Genomic DNA, 27,069 nt, shown 5'->3' with positions numbered 1-27,069 from the left:
TCAGTGGCTGCTTCGTGACAAATTCAGTTTGGAGCAACTTTGTACATCCCTTTCCAATATCAGCTTCTTTGAATTGTGCAGATGAGTATCGTCCCTACAACACATGCCTCCAGAACCCTCTTAGGCTCAGTCTCTGTTAGGCTTTGTCCTACACCCACATACACCCCTTTTTTTAATACCTTAACTCCCATCACCATCTCCAATAGCTCTTCATTACTTCACATTTATGTGATTAATCTTTACATTAACGTATATCCAAACTATACTCCCTGTGGTCTGCCATTCTTAAAGTACATACAATTTCTGATTCAGATTTCTCTAACAAGAAACTTTTGGAGAAAGAGAAGCACCTCTATGAATATCAAAAGCCCAGAGGGCAAGCCAAGACAAAGCAAAGAAGAGAAGACTGAATGGTGGAAGAAATATATACACTGTGCAACACAGTTAGTCACATTTTCAAAACCCTGTTGGGATGCAAAAGTCTGAAATTTGACTTGAAGGTCCTACAACATTCCTCTATAATGGTTAAAAGCATGGTGGCCTGCGACATCACCCCCAGGATTGGCGGTGCTTTGAACAGCAAGGTGTCAGCATATACTAAAAAAAAGGCAAAATCTCAGAAGTTTATGTGAAGTGTAAGGTGGGTTAACAATGTCACATTAGCACCAAATTTTACCACAGTTCTGCTCAGCGCCATATTGTGGGTTGTCACATGATTTGGAGGTCATATGCCATGCAATTCAGTGCTAGGCATTGCGATTCTGATCTGCATTGCAGAGGCATTGAAAGAATGGGTGAAATGTGTGTAAGAAGGGGTGTGATAACTTTCCTGTCATGTGACTCGTCCAAGATGCTGTTGGGCAGAATTGTGGTGAAATTTGTTCCAATGTGACATCATTAACCCGTCTTATAGCTCACATGAAATTCTGAGCTCTAGACCTTTTTTGCATGTGTTGAGAGCTTGCTGTCTGAAACATTGATGAGTCTGAAGGTGATATGTTGCAGGTGGCCATGCTTTTGCACTATTATAGGAGAAGGCTGTGGGCACCTTTGAGTCAAATTTCAGACTTGTGTGTCACACTGGGAGACAGTTATGAGGTTTCAAAAAAGTGACCCTTTAGTTGTGTTTCACAGTACAGAAGGGCTGTAAAAATGAAACAGACTTGAAGACGTTGTTATGGAAATGGAAAAGGAATTGGATGCAGATGAAGTAGGGAGATGTGTTTTTTAGTACTCTGTCAAATTCTTCTTGTGTAATATCACAAGTTGAAAGAATGTGCATGGAGTAGGCAACATTCCCTCAGAATTACTGAGATCCTTGTGAGAACCAACCATGACATTACTATTCTACCTAGTATACAAGATATACACTATTCCCTAAGACTTAAAGAAGCATGTAATAATCTTAATTCTAAAGAAAGAAGGTGCTGACTGGTGTGAATATTACTGAAGCATTAGTTTAATAAATCATAGTTGTAGAATGGAGAAGACTGGTAGAAGCCAAACTTAGAGAAGACGAGTTTGGGTTTCACAGAAATGTAAGAACATGTGAGGCAATACTAATCCTAAGACTGACTTTAGGAGACTTGGCTGAAGAAACCCAAACCTAAGTTTGTAGATTTAGACAAAGCTTTTAATGATGTTGACTGGAATAAACTCTTTGGAATTCTCAAGGCAGCGGGAATAAGTTACGGGAAGTGAAAAGATGCACAGAAACTGGACTTCAGTTATAAGAGACTAAGGATGTGAAAGGGAAGCAGTAGTTGAGAAGGGAGTGAGATATGCTTGTAGTCTATCCCTTGTGTTATTCAAGCTGCACACAGAGCAAGCTATAAAGGAAACTGAAGTGAAATTTGGAAGAAGGATTAATGTTATATGTGCTGTGAACTGAAGAACATCCTGCAGAGGTCTGTTTAGGGAACTAGGGATACAAACTACTGCTTCCCTATATATTTATTCCTTAATGAAATTTATCATTAAAAATATATCACTTTTTCAAACCAACAGCTCAGTTCATGGAATCAGTACTACAAATAAGAATAATCTTCACAAGATTTTAAAGTCAACTTACTCTTGTACAAAAAGGTGTGCATTATTCAGGAACACACATTTTCAATAACTTGCCAGCAGCCATAAAAAGCTTAACAACAAATGAAATTCAGTTTAAGAGAAGTGTAAAGGATTTATTGGTGGCCAACTCCTCCTACTCCATTGATGAGTTTCTCAGTAGAACCAACTGATTTGTGTGTGTGTGTGTGTGTGTGTGTGTGTGTGTGTGTGTGTGTGTGTAAAAAGTAGTACAATCTAATTTCTGCACCATTTCAGTGCAGTAATTTGTTCATTGTAAATAAGTATTGTGGTTGTTCTATTATATTTCATTACCTTATAAATAAAAAACATTTTTTTTAAATTTTAAATTCAGTGAATTAATGTGATCTTAGTAAATGAGTGTTGTAAAATGATCCTTTATTATAGTGTTCATTAAATAAAAAAAGAGAGAGAGAGAGAGAGAGAGAGAGAGAGAGAGAAAGAAAAGAAAAGAAGAAAAGACACTCATTCCACTTGGAACCTGTGAAAGGTACCTTAGCTTACTTGTTTTAGTTGTAAATATTTGTCATGTATTACTGTTTCCCTGACATGCCTTACATCCTGGAGGACCTCCTCACTAAGGATCAATTGGAATGAAAGTAAATCTAAAAAAAAAAAAAAGGAAAAACTTTTGGCATTTGTCAGAGTCATTGCAATTCTGTCAGATATGGCAAAGGATTTGTAAGACAAGTTGAATGAAATGGAGTGTTTCTTGAAAATAGGTTATAAAGTGAATATTGTCAATAATACTAACAAGCCTAAGAATTATACTCCAGGTGATAATGTGAGGAATGATAGGCTGAAAGAAGTAGAGGAGTTGTGTTATGTGGGTAGTAAAATGAAAATGGCACTGAGATAAACTTTGTTCAAAAAAGATAAATATGTTAAGACAGTCTATAAATTATATTGTTAGGTACTCTTTTCTGAAGTGTTTGTCACAGGTTCTAGTGGATGTAGTTCGCAGAACTTAGGCAGAGATGAAAAGGCTTGCATAGGATAGACTAATTTGGAGAGCTGCATCAAATCAGTGTTTGGACTGAACAAAACACAGAACTTTAACTAACCACTGGAAAGCATCATTATTGAAGTTACTGGGAAGTGTTTGTCATAAGTGTGAACTTATATAATGGAAAAATATTTCATAAACCAAAAATGATTATTTAAGAAATAAATCTTGTGAATGATAATTTCCTTATCTTGACCTGTTGTTCTGGCCTGTTCTTTGAAACTTACAGCACTATTTTACATTTTCAACACTATTTCTTTCTTCTTGCAGAGGGTACCACAACAACACACCTTAAAGTGATTCGCATATCTCATGATCCTGAACCTGTAGAAGATCATCATGTCCCAATATTCATTCAAGATCAGAACACGTTCCGTTCAGAGCAATGGGACCTCACTACAAACCAAGTAAGGTTCTTCAGATAATGTCACCATTCACAACTGGGACTGCTCACATATCTTTCCTATTGGTTTGTGATTCTCCCATTTGATAAGGATGCTAAATAAGGGAGTCCCTATGGTGTTATTTGTGAAGATCTGGTTATGTGCTGGCACTGAGTCTATATTCTATTTCTTATCTCATTGTGATCATTAACAGAAATATGATGCTGTACTCTTCATGAATATATCAAGACATATTCAATAGAATAGTGTCATTCAAGATGCTAAATGTGTACACCCAGTGGCAGCTCATGAGTATTCATAATGGGTGTTCACAACTTTTTAGATTAGATTAGATTAGATTAATACTTGTTCCATAGATCATGAATACGACACTTCGTGATGATGTGGAACGTGTCAGGTTAATAAAAGATGTCTGTACAAGATATTACAGTACACAAAATATTGCATGACACTAATGTTTAAGTTGGTTTTTTTCCCCCCCTCCCTTAATTTATATCTAAAAATTCAGCCAATGAGTAGGAGGAGTTGTCATCTAGAAATTCTTTTAATTTACTTTTAAATGTTGGTTGGCTATCTGTCAGACTTTTGATGCTGTTTGGTAGGTGACCAAAGACTTTTGTGGCAGCATAATTTACCCCTTTCTGTCCAAAGTCAGATTGAACCCTGCATAGTGAAGATCATCCTTTCTCCTCGTGTTATAGCTATGCACACTGCTATTACTTTTGAACTGGGTTGGATTATTAACAACAAATTTCATCAGTGAGTATATATACTGTGAGGTTACTGTGAGGATCCCTAGATCCTTAAATAGATGTCTGCAGGTTGAACGTGGGTGGGCTCCAGCAATTATTCTGATTACACGTTTTTGGGCAATGAATACTTTTCTACTCAACGATGAATTACCCCAGAATATGATGCCATACGAAAGCAGTGAATGAAAGTAGGCATAGTAAGCTCATTTACTGAGATTCTTATCAGATCAGTTTGAGAGCATGAAATTAATATCATATGCTATATAACAGTTACACTTATCAACAAATTTACAACTACAGCCACTGCCAATAATAATAAAAACATTAGTAATAATAATAATAATAATAATAATAATAATAATAATAATAGAAGGAAAACAAAAGCAGAGGATGAGATGATCAGATGAAGTTAACCGACACCTCATGTTCTGTTATTACCAAACAACAAACTTAGGAACCAACACAACTGGATACAGATCACAAGTATACACAAAATTTATTACCAGATACCCAGAATTAAAATTTTTAACAGAACAACGACTAGCTGATCAGATCCATGTAATAATCAAAAATAACAGGATACCCCAGACAGAATTAGAAAACATCAAACAACAAGTACAACAAATACTGGAACAAAATAATGTGCAGTCAGAAGAAGAAGAAAATACAGTAATGGACTCAAACATCCCAGAGCAATCAAACAAAGAACAACACGCATCAATTAAACAATCAGAAAAAAACGAAATCTTAAGACAGCCACCAGAACAAGCACAAATAGAACATGAAGTGACACACATGTTAGATATAGAAGAAAAATTTCAGTTGACATATATAGAATACAAAGACACAAATACAGACATTAGACCATTCTTGCATAGACCACCAAATAACCCACAAGTTGAAACAACAATAACAACTATCAGCACAATCATACACAACAAAATAAATGAAAATACAACTATGGAAGATTACAACTACTGGTTTATGTAGGAGCACACACTACACTAAATATACACACTAGGCAGAGATCAGAACCAACCAACACACAGAAGAAACCCACAAAACCAGCATGGCAACACAGGGTACAGATCAGAATAGAAAAACTGAGAAAAGACATCGGACAGCTAACACAGTTTATAAGAAATGAAATATCAGACAAAAAACGAAAAAGGTTAGGTAAAATCTCGCAACAAGAAGCGATAGAGCAATTAGATGAAAAGAAGCAGAAATTACAAGCATTGGCCAAACAACTTAGAAGATACAAAAAAAAGTGAAAATAGAAGAAAACAAAACCAAACATTCAACACAAACCAAAAGAAAATTTACCAGACAATAGATAACACACAAATTAAAATAGACAATCCAGCAAACATGACAGACATGGAACACTTTTGGAGCAACATATGATCAAACCTGGTACAACATAATAGACATGCACGGTCGATACGAGCAGAAACAGACACATACAAGATGATACCACAAATGCCTGAAATGATAATTTTGCAATATGAAGTCACCCGAGCAATTAATTCTACGCACAATTGGAAAGCCCCTGGAAATGATAAAATAGCAAATTTCTGGCTAAAGAAGTTCACCTCAACACATTCACATCTAACTAAATTATTTAACAGTTACATTGCAGACCCATACATATTCCCTGATACACTTACACAAGGAATAACTTATCTGAAACCTAAAGATCAAGCAGACACAGCAAACCCAGCAAAATATTGCCCCATAACATGCCTACCAACAATATACAAAATATTAACTTCAGTCATTACACAGAAATTAATGACACATACAACACAGAACAAAATTATAAATGAAGAACAAAAAGGCTGCTGCAAAGGAGCACGAGGATGTAAAGAGCAACTGGTAATAGATACAGAGGTGACATATCAAGCTAAAACTAAACAAAGGTCGCTGCACTATGCATACATTGATTACTAAAAAGCTTTTGATAGTGTACCCCACTCATGGTTGCTACAGATATTGGAAATATACAAAGTAGATCCTAAATTGATACAGTTCCTAAACATAGTAATGAAAAATTGGAAAACCACACTTAATATCCAAACAAATTCAAATAATATCACATCACAGCCAATACAGATTAAGTGTGGAATATACCAAGGAGACTCATTAAGTCCTTTCTGGTTCTGTCTTGCTCTGAACCCACTCTCCAAAATGCTAAATAATACAAATTATGGATATAATATTACTGGAACATACCCACACAAAATTACACATTTGCTATACATGGATGATCTAAAACTACTGGCAGCAACCAATCAACAACTCACCAATTACTAAAGATAACAGAAGCTTTCAACAATGATATAAATACGGCTTTTGGAACAGACAAACGTAAGAAAAATAGCATAGTCAAGGGAAAACACACTAAACAAGAAGATTACATATTGGATAACCACAGCGACTCCATAGAAGCGATGGAAAAAACAGATGCCTATAAATATCTAGGATACAGACAAAAAAAATAGGAATAGATAATACAAATATTAAAGAAAAACTAAAAGAAAAATATAGACAAAGACTAACAAAAAAACTGAAAACAGAATTGACAGCAAGAAACAAGACAAAAGCTATAAATACTTATGCTATACCAATATTGACCTACTCATTTGGAGTAGTGAAATGGAGTAACACAGACCTAGAAGCACTCAATACACTTACACGATCACAATGCCACAAATATACAATACATCACATACATTCAGCAACAGAAAGATCACATTAAGCAGAAAGGAAGGAGGAAGGGGATTTTTCGATATAAAAAACCTACATTATGGACAGGTAGACAATTTAAGAAAATTCTTTATAGAACGAGCAGAAACTAGCAAAATACACAAAGCACTCACTTCTATAAATACATCGGCTACACCACTGCAATTTCATAACCACTTCTACAACTCTTTAGATCAGATAACATCAACAGACATAAAGAAAGTAAATTGGAAAAAGAAAACACTACATGGCAAGCACCCGTATCATCTAACACAGCCACACATCGATAAAGACGCATCCAACACATGGCTAAGAAAAGGCAATATATACAGTGAGACGGAAGGATTCATGATTGCAATACAGGATCAAACAATAAACACCAGATATTACAGCAAGCATATTATTAAAGATCCCAATACCACAACAGATAAATGCAGACTTTGCAAACAACAAATAGAAACAGTAGATCACATCACAAGCGGATGTACAATACTAGCAAATACAGAATACCCCAGAAGACATGACAATGTAGCAAAAATAATACATCAACAACTTGCCATACAAGAAAAATAATAAAACAACACTTTCCCACATACAAGTATGCACCACAAAACGTACTGGAGAACGATGAATACAAATTATACTGGAACAGAACCATTATAACAGATAAAACAACACCACATAACAAACCTGACATCATACTCACCAATAAAAAGAAGAAATTAACACAACTAATCGAAACATCCATACCCAATACAACAAATATACAGAAGAAAACAGGAGAAAAAATTGAAAAATACATCCAACTGGCTGAGGAAGTCAAAGACATGTGGCATCAGGATAAAGTTGACATTATACCAATTATACTATCAACTACAGGAGTCATACCACACAATATCCACCAGCACATCAACGCAATACAGCTACATCCAAACGTATATATACAACTACAGAAATCTGTAATTATTGATACATGTTCAATTACCCGAAAGTTCCTAAATGCAATGTAACATATACCGTACAGTTAAAAGGAAGTCATGCTTGATCAAGGTCCGCGTCACTTTTCATTTTTGACCAGACATAACGTCTGAGAAGAGAAAGAAGAAATAATAATAATATGAATAACTTATCTGACAAAAGAAAGAATTGCTTTTGTGGAATTTTGTTATATTGTACATAATTAAGTACAGTTTAGGGTGTAATGAAATAATGTGTAAGCTTTTGCAACTCTCCATTTCACATTTTTGTGTAAGTGGCAGTTTTTGTGCTTTTTTTGGGTGGGGGGACAAATGTACTAGATCCCTAAGAGACATATTAGGTCACGAATTTACTTCTGGGCTGGAAATCAGATATTCTTACGCTACACTTATGCAACAAGTAGTGTTAACTGTACACTTCCTTGTTAAATGTTGGGTTGTAGTCGTGCTTATTTGATTTCGTCACTCTCTCAATCAAAGGATCTGTTCTCGGAGGCCCTAGCTAATTTGCAGCCAACTTTTCCTAGTAATTTCCTTTTTTGCTCTCGGAATGAGATTTTCACTCTACAGCAGAGTGTGCGCTGATATGAAACTTCCTGGTAGATCACAGCTGTGTGCCGAATTGAGACTCGAACTTGCTGCCTTTTTCTTTCACGGGCAAGTGCTCTACTGACTGAGCTACCTAAGCACATCTCATGACCCATCCTCACAGCTTTTCCTTTCTATTAGTATTTAAAATAGATTCAACATAGCTTGTGTTCACACTGCACACAACAGCCATAAATGATTAAACTCGAGCAATAATGTATGTCAACATGGTCACTTGACTAGATACAAATCAGGCACTGAGACCCAAAAGGGCCTAAACATGCCACCATCAGTCCACATTTAAGTGAATATCAAAGAAACCAATGATAGAGCTTTTCGTGAATTTTCAAATATGCAGTGTGGGTCTACAGCAGAGATAAGCATGACTCACCGTAAGATCAATGGATTTCAGAAGCATGACTAAATGCTACAATCTCACACTCAACTGTGATGTGCTTTAGGCACTTAGAATTCTCAGCACCTCAAATGGATTATTAGATGATAAAATTCTTAACTTAATATAACTCATTCGAAAACCCGCAAAATAGGTTTGCTGTCAGTACAACTTTAACATACCTGACAGGGAAACTCCCCATCACACCCCTCTCAGATTTAGTGGTAAGATGGCCCAGTGGATAGCTCATCAAAAACTGAACACAGATCAAGCATGAAAAAAGGGAAGTGTACTAAACTGAAAAAAAAGGGCAAAATAAAAACAGTGAACAGTCCAAGCTTAACAAGTACAATATCTAAACAAGTTAAACAGCCATGACATTGTGGTTAAGTGGTCACAGTGTTGGACTGTAAACTGCATGAGCTGTATTCAAAGCTTCCTAGTGCCATTTATTTTTATTGTATTTTATTATTTTTTTCACAACATTATGAACTGTCCGTCCGGTCATTTAATGTTTCTTCTCATTCTGTAGTGTTGGCCACTGTCACACTATACATTGGTTACAGAATATGAGTCATGTGGTAAGAAAACGTTACTGTCACAAGTAAATGTGATAAATAGTGAAAGGTGGCGAGTTACCAAATAGACGTCTCAGAGAAATGAAAACAACAAATAAATGGGTGTGAACTCTATGTTGCAACAAAGGAATTCAAGAGTCAAAACATCCAAAACGGATTGCAGCTTCAAAAACGTTAAAAACATGTGTTTTGACAGAGCACAGAGAAACTCTGTGATTGTGGAACTGTTGCATTCATTTGTAGCAGCTTATGTGACAAACATGTCCTTGCGAGTGATCACATTTATGTTCATACAAACACCTAATCGGTCGAGGAGGCATATCTTACTCACTTCCAGGTTTACAAATTAGGTGCGTCGATAAGAGATTCATATCATATGACACACATTCTGTCACTAATGTATGACACACAAAATGTGTTTTCCTGTGGAGGGTTTGGTTGACTTGTCCCCTTGTTATTGAACATTTGCAGTTCCCATTCGAAAGCCACTTCCTATCAGCTGTTAATAGAGTAGGTGAGCAGAAACAACTGTCATTATAGTTCCCTGCCTTACACCTCACTGTTGCAAATGGACATTATGTTGCGACACAGACCCAAATTGGAATACAGCGAACAGCAGAAAAAAGAAAATTTTGCACGAGGGAGATTTGAACGTGAGTCACCTGGTTGGTAGTCCAACACCGTAACTACTCAACCATGACACTGTTGCTCTTTCAGGCTGCTGTGTATTCCACTTCTTGGCCTTGGACCATTCACTATTTCTGTTTCTATTTTATTTTATTTAATTTTTCTTCACAGTTCAGTACGCCTTCTTCATGTTTTCATGCTTGATCTATGTTCAGTTTTCGACAGGCTGTCCACTGAGCTCTCTTACCACTAAATCTGAGGGGGGTGTGATAGGAAGTTTCCCTTGTGAAGAGCATCTTATCATTGGTTAGTAGTTAGTTTTGAATACATTATGGGAGTGACAGTGATCAATGTGTTAGAAATATTTACTACTGGAGAATCACTGCTCAGCAGGAGGAGGTTCTTACTCATTGGTCTGAAGATGACCACAGTAGTGGTCGAAACCGGTCACTGTAATAAGTAAATTGTGATAAAGACTGTTTTTAATAGTAAATATTTGTATAGTAGGATTTATGCCGAGCAAACAGAGATAAAAGCCTGCCACAGTGTGCTACCACTTGGTGGCACTGATGTAAACATCTAGTTGAGTGGCAAGGTCTAGCTGTGCACATTGTGACCCATGCACACTGTTTATCAAATCCGTACATATTTGGCCCATAAGGCAATTACATCGTGTGAGTTGCCCATGTGCAGAAGCCCCCTAAAATGAGCACAACTGAAGGTGTGCTTGTGACCCTGTTGCCAAGTTTCACGGAGTATAGAGGAGCAGTAGCGCGATAGAAGTGCTGTTCTCTTTCAGATTGTGACCTCTATTTACATTTAAGAGCATTCAAATAAAAATAATCAATAAATCCTCAAGATGTTGAAAGTTAGTGTCTTCAAAAGCTCTTGAGCTCTTACACAGCAGCTGCCACTTTGTATGCCATTGATATTATGTCAGGTGCAAAGGTTTGCAACAGTCTGTAAGCAACAAAAAATGTTGTTGTTGTTGTTTTTGTTGTTGTTAACAGTAGAAGCAGCCATTATAATTATAATAATAGTGATGGTGGTGGAGATAAATGTTATTGCTGATAGCATTAATAATGAATTAATTATGTTTTTTTGCATTATTTGTTTTACAGAGGTGAAAAATCTTTATTTTCTGCGTTTTTCCTGTCTTCTAAAACGTGTGAGTTTTGATTATTCAGCTTGTTGACTCGCTCTTTCCTAGCATTTGTTCCATCATACATGGCCCATTTTTCATGGTTTTGACACATTTACTTTGTGACTGGCTGCTCTTCCTTTCACACAGATATCAGTTAAGGAAGGGACATTATATGTGCAGTCTGTCTGTGAATTGAGTAAACTCTGTTCTCTGTCTTTCACCTGTTAGTGTATTATATTTTCTGAAGTGGAAATCGGAGACCAGGCTAGTAGCATTTGCCTGTTAAGTCTGGAAAATCTCCTAGAAACTGTACTCCACTGGGTGGTGTGCAAGACCAATGGTCATTGATGTGCTGTGCAGATTTATCCGCCTTCCATTCTCGCAACATGCTCAGCTATATAGTCCAGGGGACAGATATTTTCTGAACTGTTAGTATGTTGTGTGTAAGTGGTCTATAGTATAGAGTCCAAGTTTTGGACGTCGAAAACCTTTGAGGGAACTGAGAAAACAATGAAATTTTGGCACTTTCTTAAATTTTTTGCCTATATGTATATGATGTCCCCCCATGAACCATGGACCTTGCCGTTGGTGGGGAGGCTTGCGTGCCTCAGCGATACAGATAGCCATACCGTAGGTGCAACCACAACAGAGGGGTATCTGTTGAGGGGCCAGACAAACGTGTGGTTCCTGAAGAGGGGCAGCAGCCTTTTCAGTAGTTGCAAGAGCAACAGTCTGGATGATTGACTGATCTGGCCTTGTAACACTAACCAAAATGGCCTTGCTGTGCTGGCACTACGAACGGCTGAAAGCAAGGGGAAACTACGGCCGTAATGGTTAAATGATGATGGCGTCCTCTTGGGTAAAATATTCCAGAGGTAAAATAGTCCCCCATTCGGATCTCCAGGCGGGGACTACTCAAGAGGATGTCGTTATCAGGAGAAAGAAAACTGGCGTTCTACGGATCGGAGCGTGGAATGTCAGATCTCTTAATCGGGTAGGTAGGTTAGAAAATTTGAAAAGGGAAATGGATAGATTAAAGTTAGATATAGTGGGAATTAGTGAAGTTCGGTGGCATGAGGAACAAGACTTCTGGTCAGGTGACTACAGGGTTATAAACACAAAACCAAATAGGGGTAATGCAGGAGTAGGTTTAATAATGTATAGGAAAATAGGAATGCGGGTAAGCTACTACAAACAGCATAGTGAACGCATTATTGTGGCCAAGATAGATACGAAGCCCACGCCTACTACAGTAGTACAAGTTTATCTGCCAACTAGCTCTGCAGATGACGAAGAAATTGAAGAAATGTATGATGAAATAAAAGAAATTATTCAGATAGTGAAGGGTGATGAAAATTTAATAGTCATGGGTGACTGGAATTCGGTAGTAGGAAAAGGTAGAGAAGGAAACGTAGTAGGTGAATATGGATTGGGGCTAAGAAATGAAAGAGGAAGCCGCCTGTAAGAATTTTGCACAGAGCACAACTTAATCATAGCTAACACTTGGTTCAACAATCATAAAAGAAGGCTGTATACATGGAAGAAGTCTGGAGATACTGACAGGTTTCAGATAGATTATCTAATAGTAAGACAGAGATTTAGGAACCAGGTTTTAAATTGTAAGACATTTCCAGGGGCAGATGTGGTCTCTGACCGCAATCTATTGGTTATGACCTGTAGATTAAAACTGAAGACACTGCAAAGAGGTGGGAATGTAAGGAGATGGGACCTGGATAAACTGAAAGAACCAGAGGTTGTACAGAGTTTCATGGAGAGCATAAGGGAACAATTGACTGGAATGGGGGAAAGAAATACAGTAGAAGAAGCATGGGTAGCTTTGAGGGATGAAGTATTGAAGGCAGCAGAGGATCAAGTAGGTAAAAAGACGAGGGCTAGTAGAAATACTTGGGTACCAGAAGAAATATTGAATTTAATTGATGAAAGGAGAAAATATACAGATGCAGTAAATGAAGCAGGCAAAAAGGAATACAAACGTCTCAAAAATGAGATCGACAGGAAGTGCAAAATGGCTAAGCAGGGATGGCTAGAGGACAAATGTAAGGATGTAGAGGCCTATCTCACTAGGGGTAAGATAGATACTGCTTACAGGAAAATTGAAGAGACCTTTGGAGATAAGAGAACCACTTGCATGAACATCAAGAGCTCAGATGGAAACCCAGTTCTAAGCAAAGAAGGGAAAGCAGAAAGGTGGAAGGAGTATATAGAAGGTCTATACAAGGGCGATGTACTTGAGGACTATATTATGGAAATGGAAGAGGATGTAGATGAAGATGGAATGGGAGATATGATACTGCGTGAAGAGTTTGACAGAGCACTGAAAGACCTGAGTTAAAACAAGGCCCCCGGAGTAGACAACATTTCATTGGAACTAATGACGGCCTTGGGAGAGCCAGGCCTGACAAAACTCTACCATCTGGTGAGCAAGATGTATGAAACAGGCGAAATACCCTCAGACTTCAAGAAGAATATAATAATTCCAATCCCAAAGAAAGCAGGTGTTGACAGATGTGAAAATTACCGAACTATCAGTTTAATAAGTCACAGCTGCAAAATACTAACGCGAATTCGTTACAGACGAATGGAAAAACTGGTAGAAGCCGACCTCGGGGAAGATCAGTTTGGATTCTGTAGATATGTTGGAACATGTGAGGCAATACTGACCCTACGACTCATCTTAGAAGCTAGATTAAGGAAGGACAAACCTATGTTTCTAGCATTTGTAGACTTAGAGAAAGCTTTTGACAATGTTGACTGGAATACTCTCTTTCAAATTCTAAAGGTGGCAGGGGTAAAATACAGGGAGCGTAACGCTATTTACAATTTGTACAGAAACCACATGGCAGTTATAAGAATCGAGGGGCATGAAAGGGAAGCAGTGGTTGGAAAGGGAGTGAGACAGGGCTGTAGCCTATCCTCGATGTTATTCAATCTGTATATTGGGCAAGCAGTGAAGGAAACAAAAGAAAAATTCGGAGTAGGTATTAAAATCCATGGAGAAGAAATTCAAACTTTGAGGTTCGCCGATGACATTGTAATTCTGTCAGAGACAGCAAAGGACTTGGAAGAGCAGTTGAACGGAATGGATAGTGTCTTGAAGGGGGGATATAGGATGAACATCAACAAAAGCAAAACGAGGATAATGGAATGTAGTCGAATTAAGTCGGGTGATGCTGAGGGAATTAGATTAGGAAATGAGACACTTAAAGTAGTAAAGGAGTTTTGCTATTTGGGGAGCAAAATAACTGATGATGGTCGAAGTAGAGAGGATATAAAATGTAGACTGGCAATGGCAAGGAAAGCGTTTCTGAAGAAGAGAAATTTGTTAACATCGAGTATAGATTTAAGTGTCAGGAAGTCATTTCTGAAATTATTTGTATGGAGTGTAGCCATGTATGGAAGTGATACGTGGACCATAACTAGTTTGGACAAGAAGAGAGTAGAAGCTTTTGAAATGTGATGCTACAGAAGAATGCTGAAGATTAGATGGGTAGATCACATAACTAATGAGGAAGTATTGAATAGGATTGGGGAGAAGAGTTTGTGGCACAACTTGACTAGAAGAAGGGATCGGTTGGTAGGACATGTTCTGAGGCATCAAGGGATCACCAATTTAGTATTGGAGGGCAGCGTGGAGGGTAAAAATCGTAGAGGGAGACCAAGAGATGAATACACTAAGCAGATTCAGAAAGATGTAGGTTGCGTTAGGTATTGGGAGATGAAGAGGCTTGTACAGAATAGAGTAGCATGGAGATCTGCATCAAACCAGTCTCAGGACTGAAGACCACAACAAGAACAACAAATTTTTTTTCTCTTACACTCTACTGCAAAACACACTTTTACATTTCTTGTAGGACGTTAAATTTCCTACAGTTTGTGTGGCAAAACTTATTTTTATACCACATGTGTGCCAAGATAAAGGGTTCCAAAGAAACGGCAAATTTCTCCAATTATCATAAAAGAATTATAACTCAAATTTTATGTCTTTTTAAAATTTAAATTTTAAAATTTTAAAATTTGTGCCTCTAATGGTCAGTATATATCAATGTTCACTCCAGTGCAAACAGTGGACCTTGGTAGACAAAAATGTACAGTACTTGACCCTGAATAACTTCTACTACAGCTGTATGGACTAAGACAACAACAGTCATGTTAGAGTTACTGTGCGTGATCTGTGTGGAATATCTGCTACAAAAACAGTAGAATGATCTCACTAGACTTTATTGCACTCATCTACAAAATGTGTCTTCTTCACAACAAAAACCTTTACATTGACACATAAAATTTTTCATCCAACAACCCCAACAAAAGGAACTTCGTTTCAGTTCTGTTGGCTTAAACTGCAGCAGAGAACATGATGGTTAAGCAAGCAACAGGAGATGATGAAGGTAATGACGATGAAGAACACTACTGTATCAAAGGCTGTTGATTTCTGTAGTGTTACAAAAGAGAAGATGAATGTCAGCACTATTTTATCAGAGAGCCCTTCCCTGTATGACTTAGTTGCCGTTCTCAAACAGTTAGATGCAACAGCATACCAAGTTTATGAAGCAGGGGAGAGGTTTCTTGTCACATTCTACATCTACATCATAGACTTCTATATGGACACTCTGCAAATCACATTAAGTGCCTGGTAGAGGGTTCATTGAAGCACATTCACAATTCTCTGTCATTCCAATCTTGTATAGTGCACGGAAAGAATGAACACCTATATCTTTCCGTGGTTGGTGATTGGAATTTCCTGAGAAGATTCCTCTGCAATGAAAAACACCTTTGTTTTAATGATGTCCATTCCAAATCCTGTATCATTTCAGTGACACTCTCTCCCCTATTTTTTGATAATATGAAATGTGCTGTCCTTCTTTGAACTTTTTCGATGTACTCTGTCTGTCCTGTCTGGTAAGGATCCCACACCGCACAGCAGTATACCAGGAGAGGGTGGACAAGCGTAGTGTAGGCAGTCTCCTTAGTAGATCTGTTACATTTTCTAAGTGTACTGCCAACAAAGCACACAGTCTTTGGTTAGCCTTCCCCACAGCATTTTATTTCTGTTCCTTCCAATTTAAGTTGTTCGTATTTATAATTCCTAAGTATTTAGTTGAATTTATGACCTTTCGATTTGACTGATTTATCAGGTAACCAAAGTTTAATGGATTCTTTTTAGCACTCGTGTGGATGACCTCACACTTTTTGTTACTTACAGTCAATTGCCAATTTTCACACCATACAGATATCTTTTCTAAATAATTTTGCAATCTGTTTTGATCTTCTCATTACTTTACTGGTCGATAAATGACAGCGTCATCTGCAAACAACCTAAGATGGCTGCTCATATTGTCTCCCAAATCGTTTATATAGATAAGGAACAGCAAAGGGCCTATAACACTATCTTTGGGAATGCCAGAAATCACTCCTATTTTACTCAATGACTTTCTGTCAATTACTTCGAACTGTGACCTCTCTGACAGAAAATCATGAATCCAGTCACATAACTGAGACAATATTCCATAGGCATGCAATTTCACTGCAAGCCACTTGTGCGGTACAGGGTCAGCAGCCTTCCGGAAACCCAGAAATATGGAATCAATTTGAAGTCCCATATCGATAGCACTCAACATTTTGTGCGAGTCAAGAGCTAGTTGTGTTTCCCAAGAACATTGTTTTCTAAATCCGTGTTGACTGTGTGTCCATTGGCCATTTTCTTCTAGGTAACTCATAATGTTTGAACACAGTGTATGTTCCAAAATATGTGCTGCATATTGATGTTAGTGATATGGGCCTGTAATTTAATGGATTACTCCTACAACCTTTCTTGAATATTGGTGTGACCTGTGCAACTTTCCAGTCTTTGAGTACAGATCTTTCGTCGAGTGAATGGTTGTATATTATTTTTAAGTATGGAGCTATTGCATTAGCATACTCTGAAAGGAACCTAACTGGTATACAGTCTGGACCAGAAGACTTGCTTTTATTAAGTTGCCTCACTACTCTGAGGATATCTACTTCTACGTTACTCATGTTGGCAGTTGTTCTTGATTCGAATTCTGGAATATTTACTTTGGCTTCTTTGGTGAAGGAATTTCGGAAGGCTGTGTTTAGTAACTCTGCTTTGGCAGCACTGTCTTTGATAGTATCTCAATTGCTATCACACAGAGAAGGCATTGATTGTGTCTTGCTGCTAGTATACTTCACATACAACCAGAATTGCTTTGGATTTTCTGCCAGGTTTCAAAACAAACAAAGTTTCACTGTGTAAACTATTATAAGCATCTCACACTGAAGGCTGTGCTGAATTTAGAGTTTCTGTAGAAGACCACCAATATTGGAGATTTTGTGTCTGTTTGAATTTGGCATGTTTCGTTGTTTCTGCAACAATCTTCTGACCTGTTTTGTGTATCAAGGAGGATCAGCTCCGTCGTTTGTTAATTTATTTGGTATAAATCTCTCAATTGCTGCTGATACCATTTATTTGGATTCAGGCCACATCTGGGGTCTACACTTATCTTGTTAATTTGGAGGGAGTGGAGATTGTCTCTCAGGAAGGCATCAAATGAATTTTTAGCAGCTTTTTTGAATAGGTATATTTTTTGTTTATTTTTGGAGCATTTGGGGGCTACAACATTCAATCTTGCTATGACAATGCTGTGTTTACTAATCCCTGTATCCGTTTTGATGCTTGTTATTAACTTTGGATTAATTACTGCTAAGAGATCAAGTGTGTTTTCACAACCATGTTCTATACACACGGATCATGAATTAACTGCTCGAAATAATTTTCAGTGGTAGAGATATGAATAGACATACAATAAACGATGTTCTCTGTTGACAATTCTCTACAGCTGTGGCAAAACTTAAATTCCACCTTGCAAAACTGACACATACTCAAGATATCACCTGGTATCATTCTTTTAGTACCTACCAACAAGTGCAGAAATGGATGAGCAATGAAAAGATTCCATCTGTTTGGGGCTGAATGCTAACAAGAGGATGAGTGATTCCCATAACAACAATTAAAAGCAACCACAATACAAAACCTGAGTTTATGCCATTTTTACATGGTCTTAAGTCTCCTATAAATGATTAAACGGTTTCTCAAACATCACTAGTTTCTTAAATTAACTGACAGTGTGTGGCTCTGTTTGATGTAGATATAGATGTAGATTGTTTGTCAAATATAGACTATGTTTTCGGTGTCTTTGAGAGAAATTTTGATTCAAGGTTGATTTGACTAGGTGTTGGACATTCTTTGTGTTGATGTATTGCCAACCATTTTTATGATCAAGAGATTATAGAGGTGAAAACGAAAGAGCACAGGCAGTTACCAAAATGGTAAAGAGGTTGCTTGATCAATAATCAATACAGCATGCACAACATAAAAGTGGGAGTGCAATAAAATAAAAAAAAAAAAAATCAAAGTTCTCCATCTCTTCCATGCATCATGCTCACACTGTTGCAGTGTGTAATGAATTTTCACTAGATTTTCATGTTTATATTTACCTCTCAATTTCAACCATTCCCTGGACCAGAATCTTATTTCCTTTTTCTTCCTTATACAGTGCTAAAGTCAATGCAAGAAATGCTTTGTCTGCATTGGTAGCCATTCCCACTAGGGTCAAAATACATGACAGCTGCTTCAAAAGTGAGGGTAAATTTGACAGACTTTATTGGTACATTGTTATGCTTGTTTGACAAACCTGCGGATAGGAGACAAAAAATTTGATAAACATGTTTGATCATGTGCAGGGGCTTTTAGCTGAACTGAGCATATAATTGAGGGCAGGGACAGGGGTTGTTGTTGTTGTTGTTGTTGTTGTTGTTAAACACTGATGTTTAGAGGCACCTGCTGTGGCGCAGTCATATACGTCAGTGCTTAGGAAGTGGTGAGATATGTTTCAGTGGTTGCTGCTGCTGCCATACCAAACATGTTCTGACATTCAAAATCATGACAAAGGCCTTCCTGGCCAAAAGCTTTATTTGTGACACTTTGTGTTGCGCCTGTCTGCGACTCAGCATCTCCGCTATATGGTGAGTACATCTACATCAGCATCTACATGGTTACTCTGCAGTTCACACTTAAGTGTCTGGCAGAGGGTTCATCGAACCATTTTCATACTACTTCTCTATCATTCCACTCTCGAATGGCGTGTGGGGAAAAAGGAACACCTAAATCTTTCCATTTGAGCTCTGATTTCTCTTATTTTATTATGATGATCATTTCTCCCTACGTAGGTGGGTGTCAACAAAATATTTTCGCATTCGGAAGAGAAAGTCGGTGATTTAAATTTTGTAAATAGATCTTGCCACAAAGAAAACCGCCTTTGTTTCAGTGACTGCCACCCAATAACACAAAACGAGCTGCCCGTCTTTGCACTTTTTCAATGTCCTCCGTCAATCCTACCTGGTAAGGATCCCACACTGTGCAGCAATATTTCAGCAGACGATGGACAAATGTGATGTAGGCTGTCTCTTTAGTGGGTTTGTCACATCTTCTAAGTGTTCTGCCAACAAAGTGCAGTCTTTGTTTCGACTTCCCCACAATATTATCTGTGTGTTCTTTCCAATTAAGTTACTCGTAATTGTAATTCCTAGGTATTTAGTTGAATTGACAGCCCTTAGATTTGTGTGATTTATCGTATACCCAAAATTTGTTTTCTTTTAGTACCCATGTGGATCGCCTCACACTTTTCTTTGTTTAGTGCCAATTGCCACTTTTCGCACCATACAGAAATTCTCTCTAGATCATTTTGTAATTGGAATTGATCGTCTGATGATTTTACTAGATGGTAAATAATAGCATCATCTGCAAACAATCTAAGGGGGCTGCTCAGATTATCACCTAGATCGTTTAAGTAAATCAGGAACAGCAGAGGGCCTATGGCACCACCTTGCGGAACACCAGATATCACTTCTGTTCTACTTGTTGATTTTCTGCCTATCACTATTAACTGTGACCTCTCTGAGAGGAAATCATGAATCTAGTCACACAACTGAGACGATACTCCATATGCACGCAATTTGATTAATAGTTGCTTGTGTGGAACGGTATCAAAAAAAGACTTCTGGAAATCTAGGAATGTGGAATCAATCTGAGAACCTTTGTCGACAGCGCTCATTACTTCATGGTAAGAAAGAGCTAGCTAGCTGTGTTGCACAAGAAAAATATTTTCTATATCCGTGTTGGTTATGTATCAATAAGTAATTTTCTTCAAGGTGATTCATAATGTTCGAGTACAGTATATGCTCCAAAATCCTACTGTAAATTGAGGTCAGTGATATGGGTCTGTAATTCATTGGGTTACTCCTATTTCCTTTCTTGAATATTGGTGTGACCTGAGCTACTTTCCAGTCCTTAGGAACAGAGCTTTCGTCAAGTGAGTGGTTTTATATGACTGCTAAGAAAGGCGCTATTGTGTCTGCATACTCTGAAAGGAATCTGACTGGTATGCCATCTCGATTGGAAGACTTACCTTTCTTAAGTGATTTGAGTTGTTTCACAACATCTAAGATATCTACTATTTTTATGTCACTCAAGCTAACGGCTGTTCTGGTTTCAGATTCTGGAATATTTACTTCATCTTCTTTCGTGAAGGAATTATGGAAAACTATTTAGTAACTCCACTTTAGTGGCACCATCATCGGTAACATTTCCGTCGCTATCGTGCACTGATGGTATTGACTGTTTTTTGCCACTGGTGTACTTTACATACGACCAGAATCTCTTTGGGGTTCTCTACCATATTCTGAGACAATGTTCCATTGTGGAAACTATTAAAAGCATCTCGCATTGATGTACGCACTAAATTTCAAGCTTTTGTGAAACTTAGCCAGTCTTGGGGATTTTGGGTTCTTCTGAATTTGGCATGTTTTTTTCGTTGCTTCTGCAACAGTGTTCTGACGTGTTTCGTGTACCATGGTGGATCAGACCCGTCTCGTATTAACTTATGCGGTATGAATCTATCTATTGCTGTCAATACTGTATCCTTGAATTTGAACCATGTCTGGTCTACATTTACATAATTAGCTTGGAAGGAATGGAGACACTCTCTTAGGAAGGCATCATGTGAATTTTTATATGCTGTTATATTTTGCATGTATTTTTAGTAGTTTTGGTTGATATGGTTTTGAGCCTTGCTACAATGACCTTGTGCTCACTAATCCCTGTATCTGTCATGACACTCTCTATTAGATCAGGATTATTTGTGGCTAAGAGGTCAAGTGTGTTTTCACAACCATTTACAATTCGTGTGGGCTCATGAACTTTCATTTTCATAATATTGTTACATTCCATCATGGGGTTTCCATTGTTTAATATTTTGTGTAACTGTATAGACTATATAATGTTCTCAGCTTTCAAAATGTAATTGTATTTTCATTGTGTTTGGTGTTAATATTTTGACCTGTTACACAGTTTGAGTGAATGAGTGAATGAATGAGACGTGTATGTGAAATAGAAATTATGAGTAACGAAGTGTGAGTGAGTGTGAGAATCTGATTGGGCAACCCCGATGTAAGTCATACACATGGGGAAAAATGTGAATTGTAAAGCAGCCAGTTTTCAGTATTTTAGAAAAGTAAAACTTACTTCCATCCATCAGATTATTGAAGATGGGATAAATTTGTTTTTCTTTGCTTTTTGGGATTGTATTTTTATGGAATTCTATCTAAATTTACTATGTAATGGGAATTGGTCTAAGCAGGGAGAGTACTGGGTATATGAATGAAAATAGAAAAATGTTGTGGTGTTTGACCAATCAGAGAAGAGGTCTTTCATGCACTCTGGTACGGGAAGACAAATTTCACATGTGAGGTGGGAGGCGTCAATTCTTAGCTCTGGTGATAATAGGCCGTGTCACCTGGAGCTCCATGTAATTTTGTTAAATATGAGTAATAGTGAATTTCTGAAAATTGTGTTGTAACAGAAATGATTGAATGTAGGTGACATTTGAGATATTTCCTACTTTTTTTGTGAGAAGTGAAGCTTTCTTCCAGAGGGTAGCAATTCCGAATTGAGTGCTGTATAGTCAGTGAACTTTGTAATTCCCAATGTGACATTTTGCATAGTATTTGAGTGAGTATTCAGAAACTGTTTACCATCATGTGTATTTAAAGACTGTTTATTGACCAACGAAAAGTGCTGTTTGTTCAGTATCAGGTCCAAGTAGGAACCTTAAACTGGCTACTAGAGAGATTATGCTGTACTTGTGACATATTTAGTACAAGCTGTGTTCACTTTATTTATTTATTTTTCATTTCTGCAACTTGATACTGTGAAGGACTTGGTAGTAAATATGTATACAGAAAAATGGCACTATAGAAAAGAAGTTTTCCACTTTCTTCATTTAGTAGTTACAGCCATACCTGGTAAATTTAACTAATTATCCACTTTGTTAACACTGTATTGCTGCTGATTTTTTATAGCTTTTCTCAGCTGAAGAACATTATACATCAGGGGAGGGTAAGCCATATTGTTTTAAGATTTGACTAAAGTTGAGTGCTATGTAAGTGAATGGAAAGGCAGAACAATAAACCACACCACCACACTATGGCCATGCTCTTAGAAGTGTTGCACAGTTCAAATTATAGTGCTAAAACGTGCACTTCCTGCATTTTCCCAAGTTGTACAACTAGAATTATAATGCTAAAACTTGCACTTTATGCTCTCTCTCTCTCTCTCTCTCTCTCTCTCTCTCTCTCTCTCTCTCTCTTCTCTCGCTCGCGCCTTTCACAAGTAAGTTAACACACATTCCTTGAGGTCCAAAAGCTTTGAATTATACACTATAGTCAACTTAAACAAATCTGAATGTTTTGTAAGGTCGTAAGGTCTAATGTACCTGCTAATGGGACTGACATGAGTAGGTTCAGTTTGTTGACTCACTATCTCCATATGACTGCAACAAGTGTAAGTGAATAAGCTGAAATTTTTGAGTTTAGTTTTTTATGTTATATTTGCTGTTTTTTAGTAATTTCTTAAATCAGGCTTGTTTATTTACACTAATAATAAATCTTCAATTTTTTGTTCTGATTCATTTCAGGTCCTTCCATACATTGACGGGTTTAATCATGTTGCTAAAATTGCAGCTGAAGCAGATGTGGAGAACAATCTTGTTAAGGCATGTGTTCAAAATTTGGTGTAAGTAACTTTATTCAGAGTTCTGAATCATCACAGGACTTGGAACATTTTGTTGGAGAATGATATACAGGAAATGAAATTAGAAATAACGCATCACTTATGAAGACTTCGCAGATGGTCCTTATAATAAAATGATACTGTATTTACTGCCTCTTCCTTGTCTCATTGAACTTGCAGCTCCAACATTTAAGACCTGTGACCTTAATGCCCTCCAGTCCAAGAGTTACTCGCAAAACTGAGAATTGAGTACTGTATGGTGGTAATGGTGATGATTACATAAAACAGGCACTGATGACTTAATGGTTTTGCAGTAAGGAGTACCTCACAGGTTTTTCAAACTGTGGTATCTTTGTGTAGATCTATATTATGGTAACCACTGTCTTGTTGTTACACTTACATTCTGAAATACTAGTTCATTGTTATCCTTGGCACATGTTAGACTTAGATTGCATGGAGTGGAGAAACATTCTTGTCATAAGGACCAATTAGGTAATTGCATTTGGTTATTGCTTTATTTGTTTATCCCAGATAGTAACCAATTACACAATGTAGTGCTAATGTGGAAATCTTTATCAGTACTGCAAACATTCAAGGAAGATAGTTCGTTAATGTGTAAATAGTTTTAGCACATATTTGAAAAACTGTAAGATACTTTATGCTCTGTATAAAAATAAATGTGTTGCAGAATTATTCAAATCGTGTATCTCTGACAGGAGACAGTGTGGCATCCCAAAAAGCTCCATCTCAGGGCCCTTATTTTTCTTGAGTGTGTTAAAGACCTATCATCAGTAATATTACCACACACAAAGTTTGTTTTGTTTGCAGATGGCACACTCATTTCAATAAATAACAAATCAAGTATTCTGTAAAAATATCAGTTCATGAAATTTGTAACTAACCTTTGTAAAGACACAATTTATGCATTTCAGAACTTATGAAGTGTAACATACATCTAAAATATGACTACAGACATGTAGAAGACACTGACAGTGTTAAATTCTTCAGTTAGAATTTCACAATAAATTAAATTGATAGGAGTGTACAACAGATTTGTTGTAGACCTAAACATTTTTTTTCCTTTTCCATTTTTCTTTTCTTTTTTTTAAATTGAGACGTTGTTAGACATAGATGACATATAAGTAAAAATACTAGCATACTTCAGTTACTTTCATTTGATAATGTCATGCAGGTTCATATTTTGGGGTGACTCATCAATTCATGCTAAAGTTTTAAAACTCCAAAAGTATATGAATTCAAGTATTTTCTGTAGAGACCTGTTCTAGGAACTGTGGATGCTAGTTACTGCTTACCAGTAAATTAATTTATTCAGTTTAAGAGCAACCTAAAGGATTTATTGCTGTATAACATGTTCTACATCTTTGAGGATTCCTTCACTGTGGATCTAGGGAACAGGAAGTATATCTAACCCACTCTATTCATAGAACTGAATAAAAGTTTGAGAAGCCATAACTGTATTTACTGTGTCTGAAAAGGCTCATCAATGGAATGTTTGTGGAGATACAGGCTTTGCAGAGGCTTCTCTCGAGTAGTCTTGGAGCCCCCCCCCCCCCCCCCCACCCCCCCCACCCCAGTATACTTCCTCATTAATGCTTTTTCTTACTAATCACTTTCAATTATACTGAGGTTTACAAATCCACAGTAAAAACCACACAGATAATTTTCATGTACACTTTTCTTTGTTTGGTTGTGTTCTAAGTTTATTTTTATATTCTTGTGGAAACATTGCAGAGGGCTTCAGTACGCCTCCATCACACACAAAATATAATCTGAGGATTCCTGCAAATTTAAATAATTAAATGAAGAAGGAATGAAGTACATTTCTTGTTAGTAGCAGCTACATTTTGTCTGATGATTATGATTCCATGACAGAAGATTCCTGTTAACTGCATTACAGTTGGAACTTGCTTAGTAAATTGTTAATCATCCCTCCCTACTCTGAGATACATAGGAGAACATAAATTTTGGGAGGTGGTGGGGTAGAGGGACTGTCGCAGACTGCACTCAGTTATTTTACTTTTGTGTATGTGATTACTGGTGTTGGTTTATGTCCAGCTTATATGCATTGATGGTGCGAATGAAACTTTTTTTCCAGATATTATGGCGTTGTTACATTAGTACCAATATTCCAGTATTCAAATGTCTATGCAGCAACACCAAAATTGAAGTTATTGGCTGAAGATGCAGATCTTCAGGAAAGATGCCTCAAGTTTGTATCACGATCAGGTAACAAGCTTTCTTGTTAGACATTATTTTTGTTATGTAAAGTATAGTGACTAGCATGTTGAAAGTATGTTTTTCAGTATCATGAAGCTTTTTTTTTGACAGTAAGGCAGCTGCCACTCTTCAGAGATGTCTTTAGGATGTATGCAGGTATGAATGTGGGGACAACCATTAGAGACTTGTGCATTCGCTTCGGCCCACATCCTCGCCAAATAAATGAGAGGAAGCTTGTCCAATTCGGAGTCCTGGAAGGTCTTATCAGAAGAATACACAAGGTATATGCAACTATCATTTCACTGTACCTATGTTGTTAATATGCTCCATTACATTACATGATTTCTGTTCCACATGTCCTGGGTTGAGGAGTCTTTGGGTATTGGAAAGAAGTCAAAGATGTAGAATTTATGTTAAGTGCAATACAGACACAGCACGTTACTTGATGAAATATTGTATTATCATAGCACTATTATTGACTATAATTCAATACATTAATTTTAAGGATTGCTGTGAAGGTACCCTTCAATGGGGTGTAAGGAACTGTTCTAAAGAGAGTATTGTATGTAAAACCTAAATTCCACTCTGTTATGCACAAGACATTTAATATACTCGTGCAAGTTGCATCGTAGTAATGTTTAAACCCTTGAAATGTTTGTAGAGGTTGTTGTTGGTGGTTCTAGTGTTAAAATCATTATTTTCACTCATTTTGCAAAAGCATATGACAAGAGTCATTATAACATTAAAGTCAAAAACATCCTCTATGAAGATTTCAGTATTTGAGCAAGGGTAATACAATACCTTCATAAGACATGAAATATGGACTTTTGAATCAAATGTGATGAGTGAATATGAAAAACTATCATCGCAGACCCGTACAACAATGTTGGATAAGACCGAAGGAAAACATAATCTAAAAGACTGAAAGATGTTGTTGTTAATGTTGTGGTCTTCAGTCCAAAGACTGGATTGATGCAGCTTTCCATGCTACTCTAACCTGTGCAAGCTTCTTCATCTCCCAGTACCTTCTGAATCTGTGGTCTACCCATCTAATCTTCAGCATTCTTCTGTAGCACCACATTTTGAAAGCTTCTATTCTCTTCTTGTCCAAACTATTTATCGTCCACATTTCACTTCCATACATGGCTACACTCCATACATATACTTTCATAAACGACTTCCTGACACTTAACTCTGTACTAGATGTTAACAAATTTCTCTTCTTCAGCAACGCTTTCCTTGCCGTTGCCTGTCTACATTTTATATCCTCTCTACTTCGACCATCATCAGTTATTTTGCTCCCCAAATAGCAGAACTCATTTACTACTTTAAGCGTCTCATTTCCTAATCCAATTCCCACAGCATCACCCGATTTAATTA

General features: G+C 37.2%; 1 protein-coding gene across 1 annotated transcript in view; it reads left to right on the top strand.

The window, feature by feature from the left end:
- The window catches only part of LOC124614001 (GATOR complex protein NPRL2-like), a 103,614-nt gene that overhangs the window by 60,021 nt on the left and 16,524 nt on the right, over positions 1-27,069 (top strand). Inside the window, exons 5-8 of the mRNA XM_047142811.1 lie at positions 3,365-3,501; positions 23,357-23,454; positions 25,568-25,698; positions 25,801-25,970. Coding sequence (XP_046998767.1) covers positions 3,365-3,501; positions 23,357-23,454; positions 25,568-25,698; positions 25,801-25,970 — 536 coding nt within the window. The remainder of the gene's footprint in view (positions 1-3,364; positions 3,502-23,356; positions 23,455-25,567; positions 25,699-25,800; positions 25,971-27,069) is intronic.

The sequence above is a fragment of the Schistocerca americana genome, chromosome 1, assembly GCF_021461395.2.
Source record: "Schistocerca americana isolate TAMUIC-IGC-003095 chromosome 1, iqSchAmer2.1, whole genome shotgun sequence".
Lineage (NCBI taxonomy): Eukaryota > Metazoa > Arthropoda > Insecta > Orthoptera > Acrididae > Schistocerca > Schistocerca americana.
Note: the sequence above shows the minus strand (reverse complement) of the source record. Positions and strands in the feature narration are given on the sequence as shown.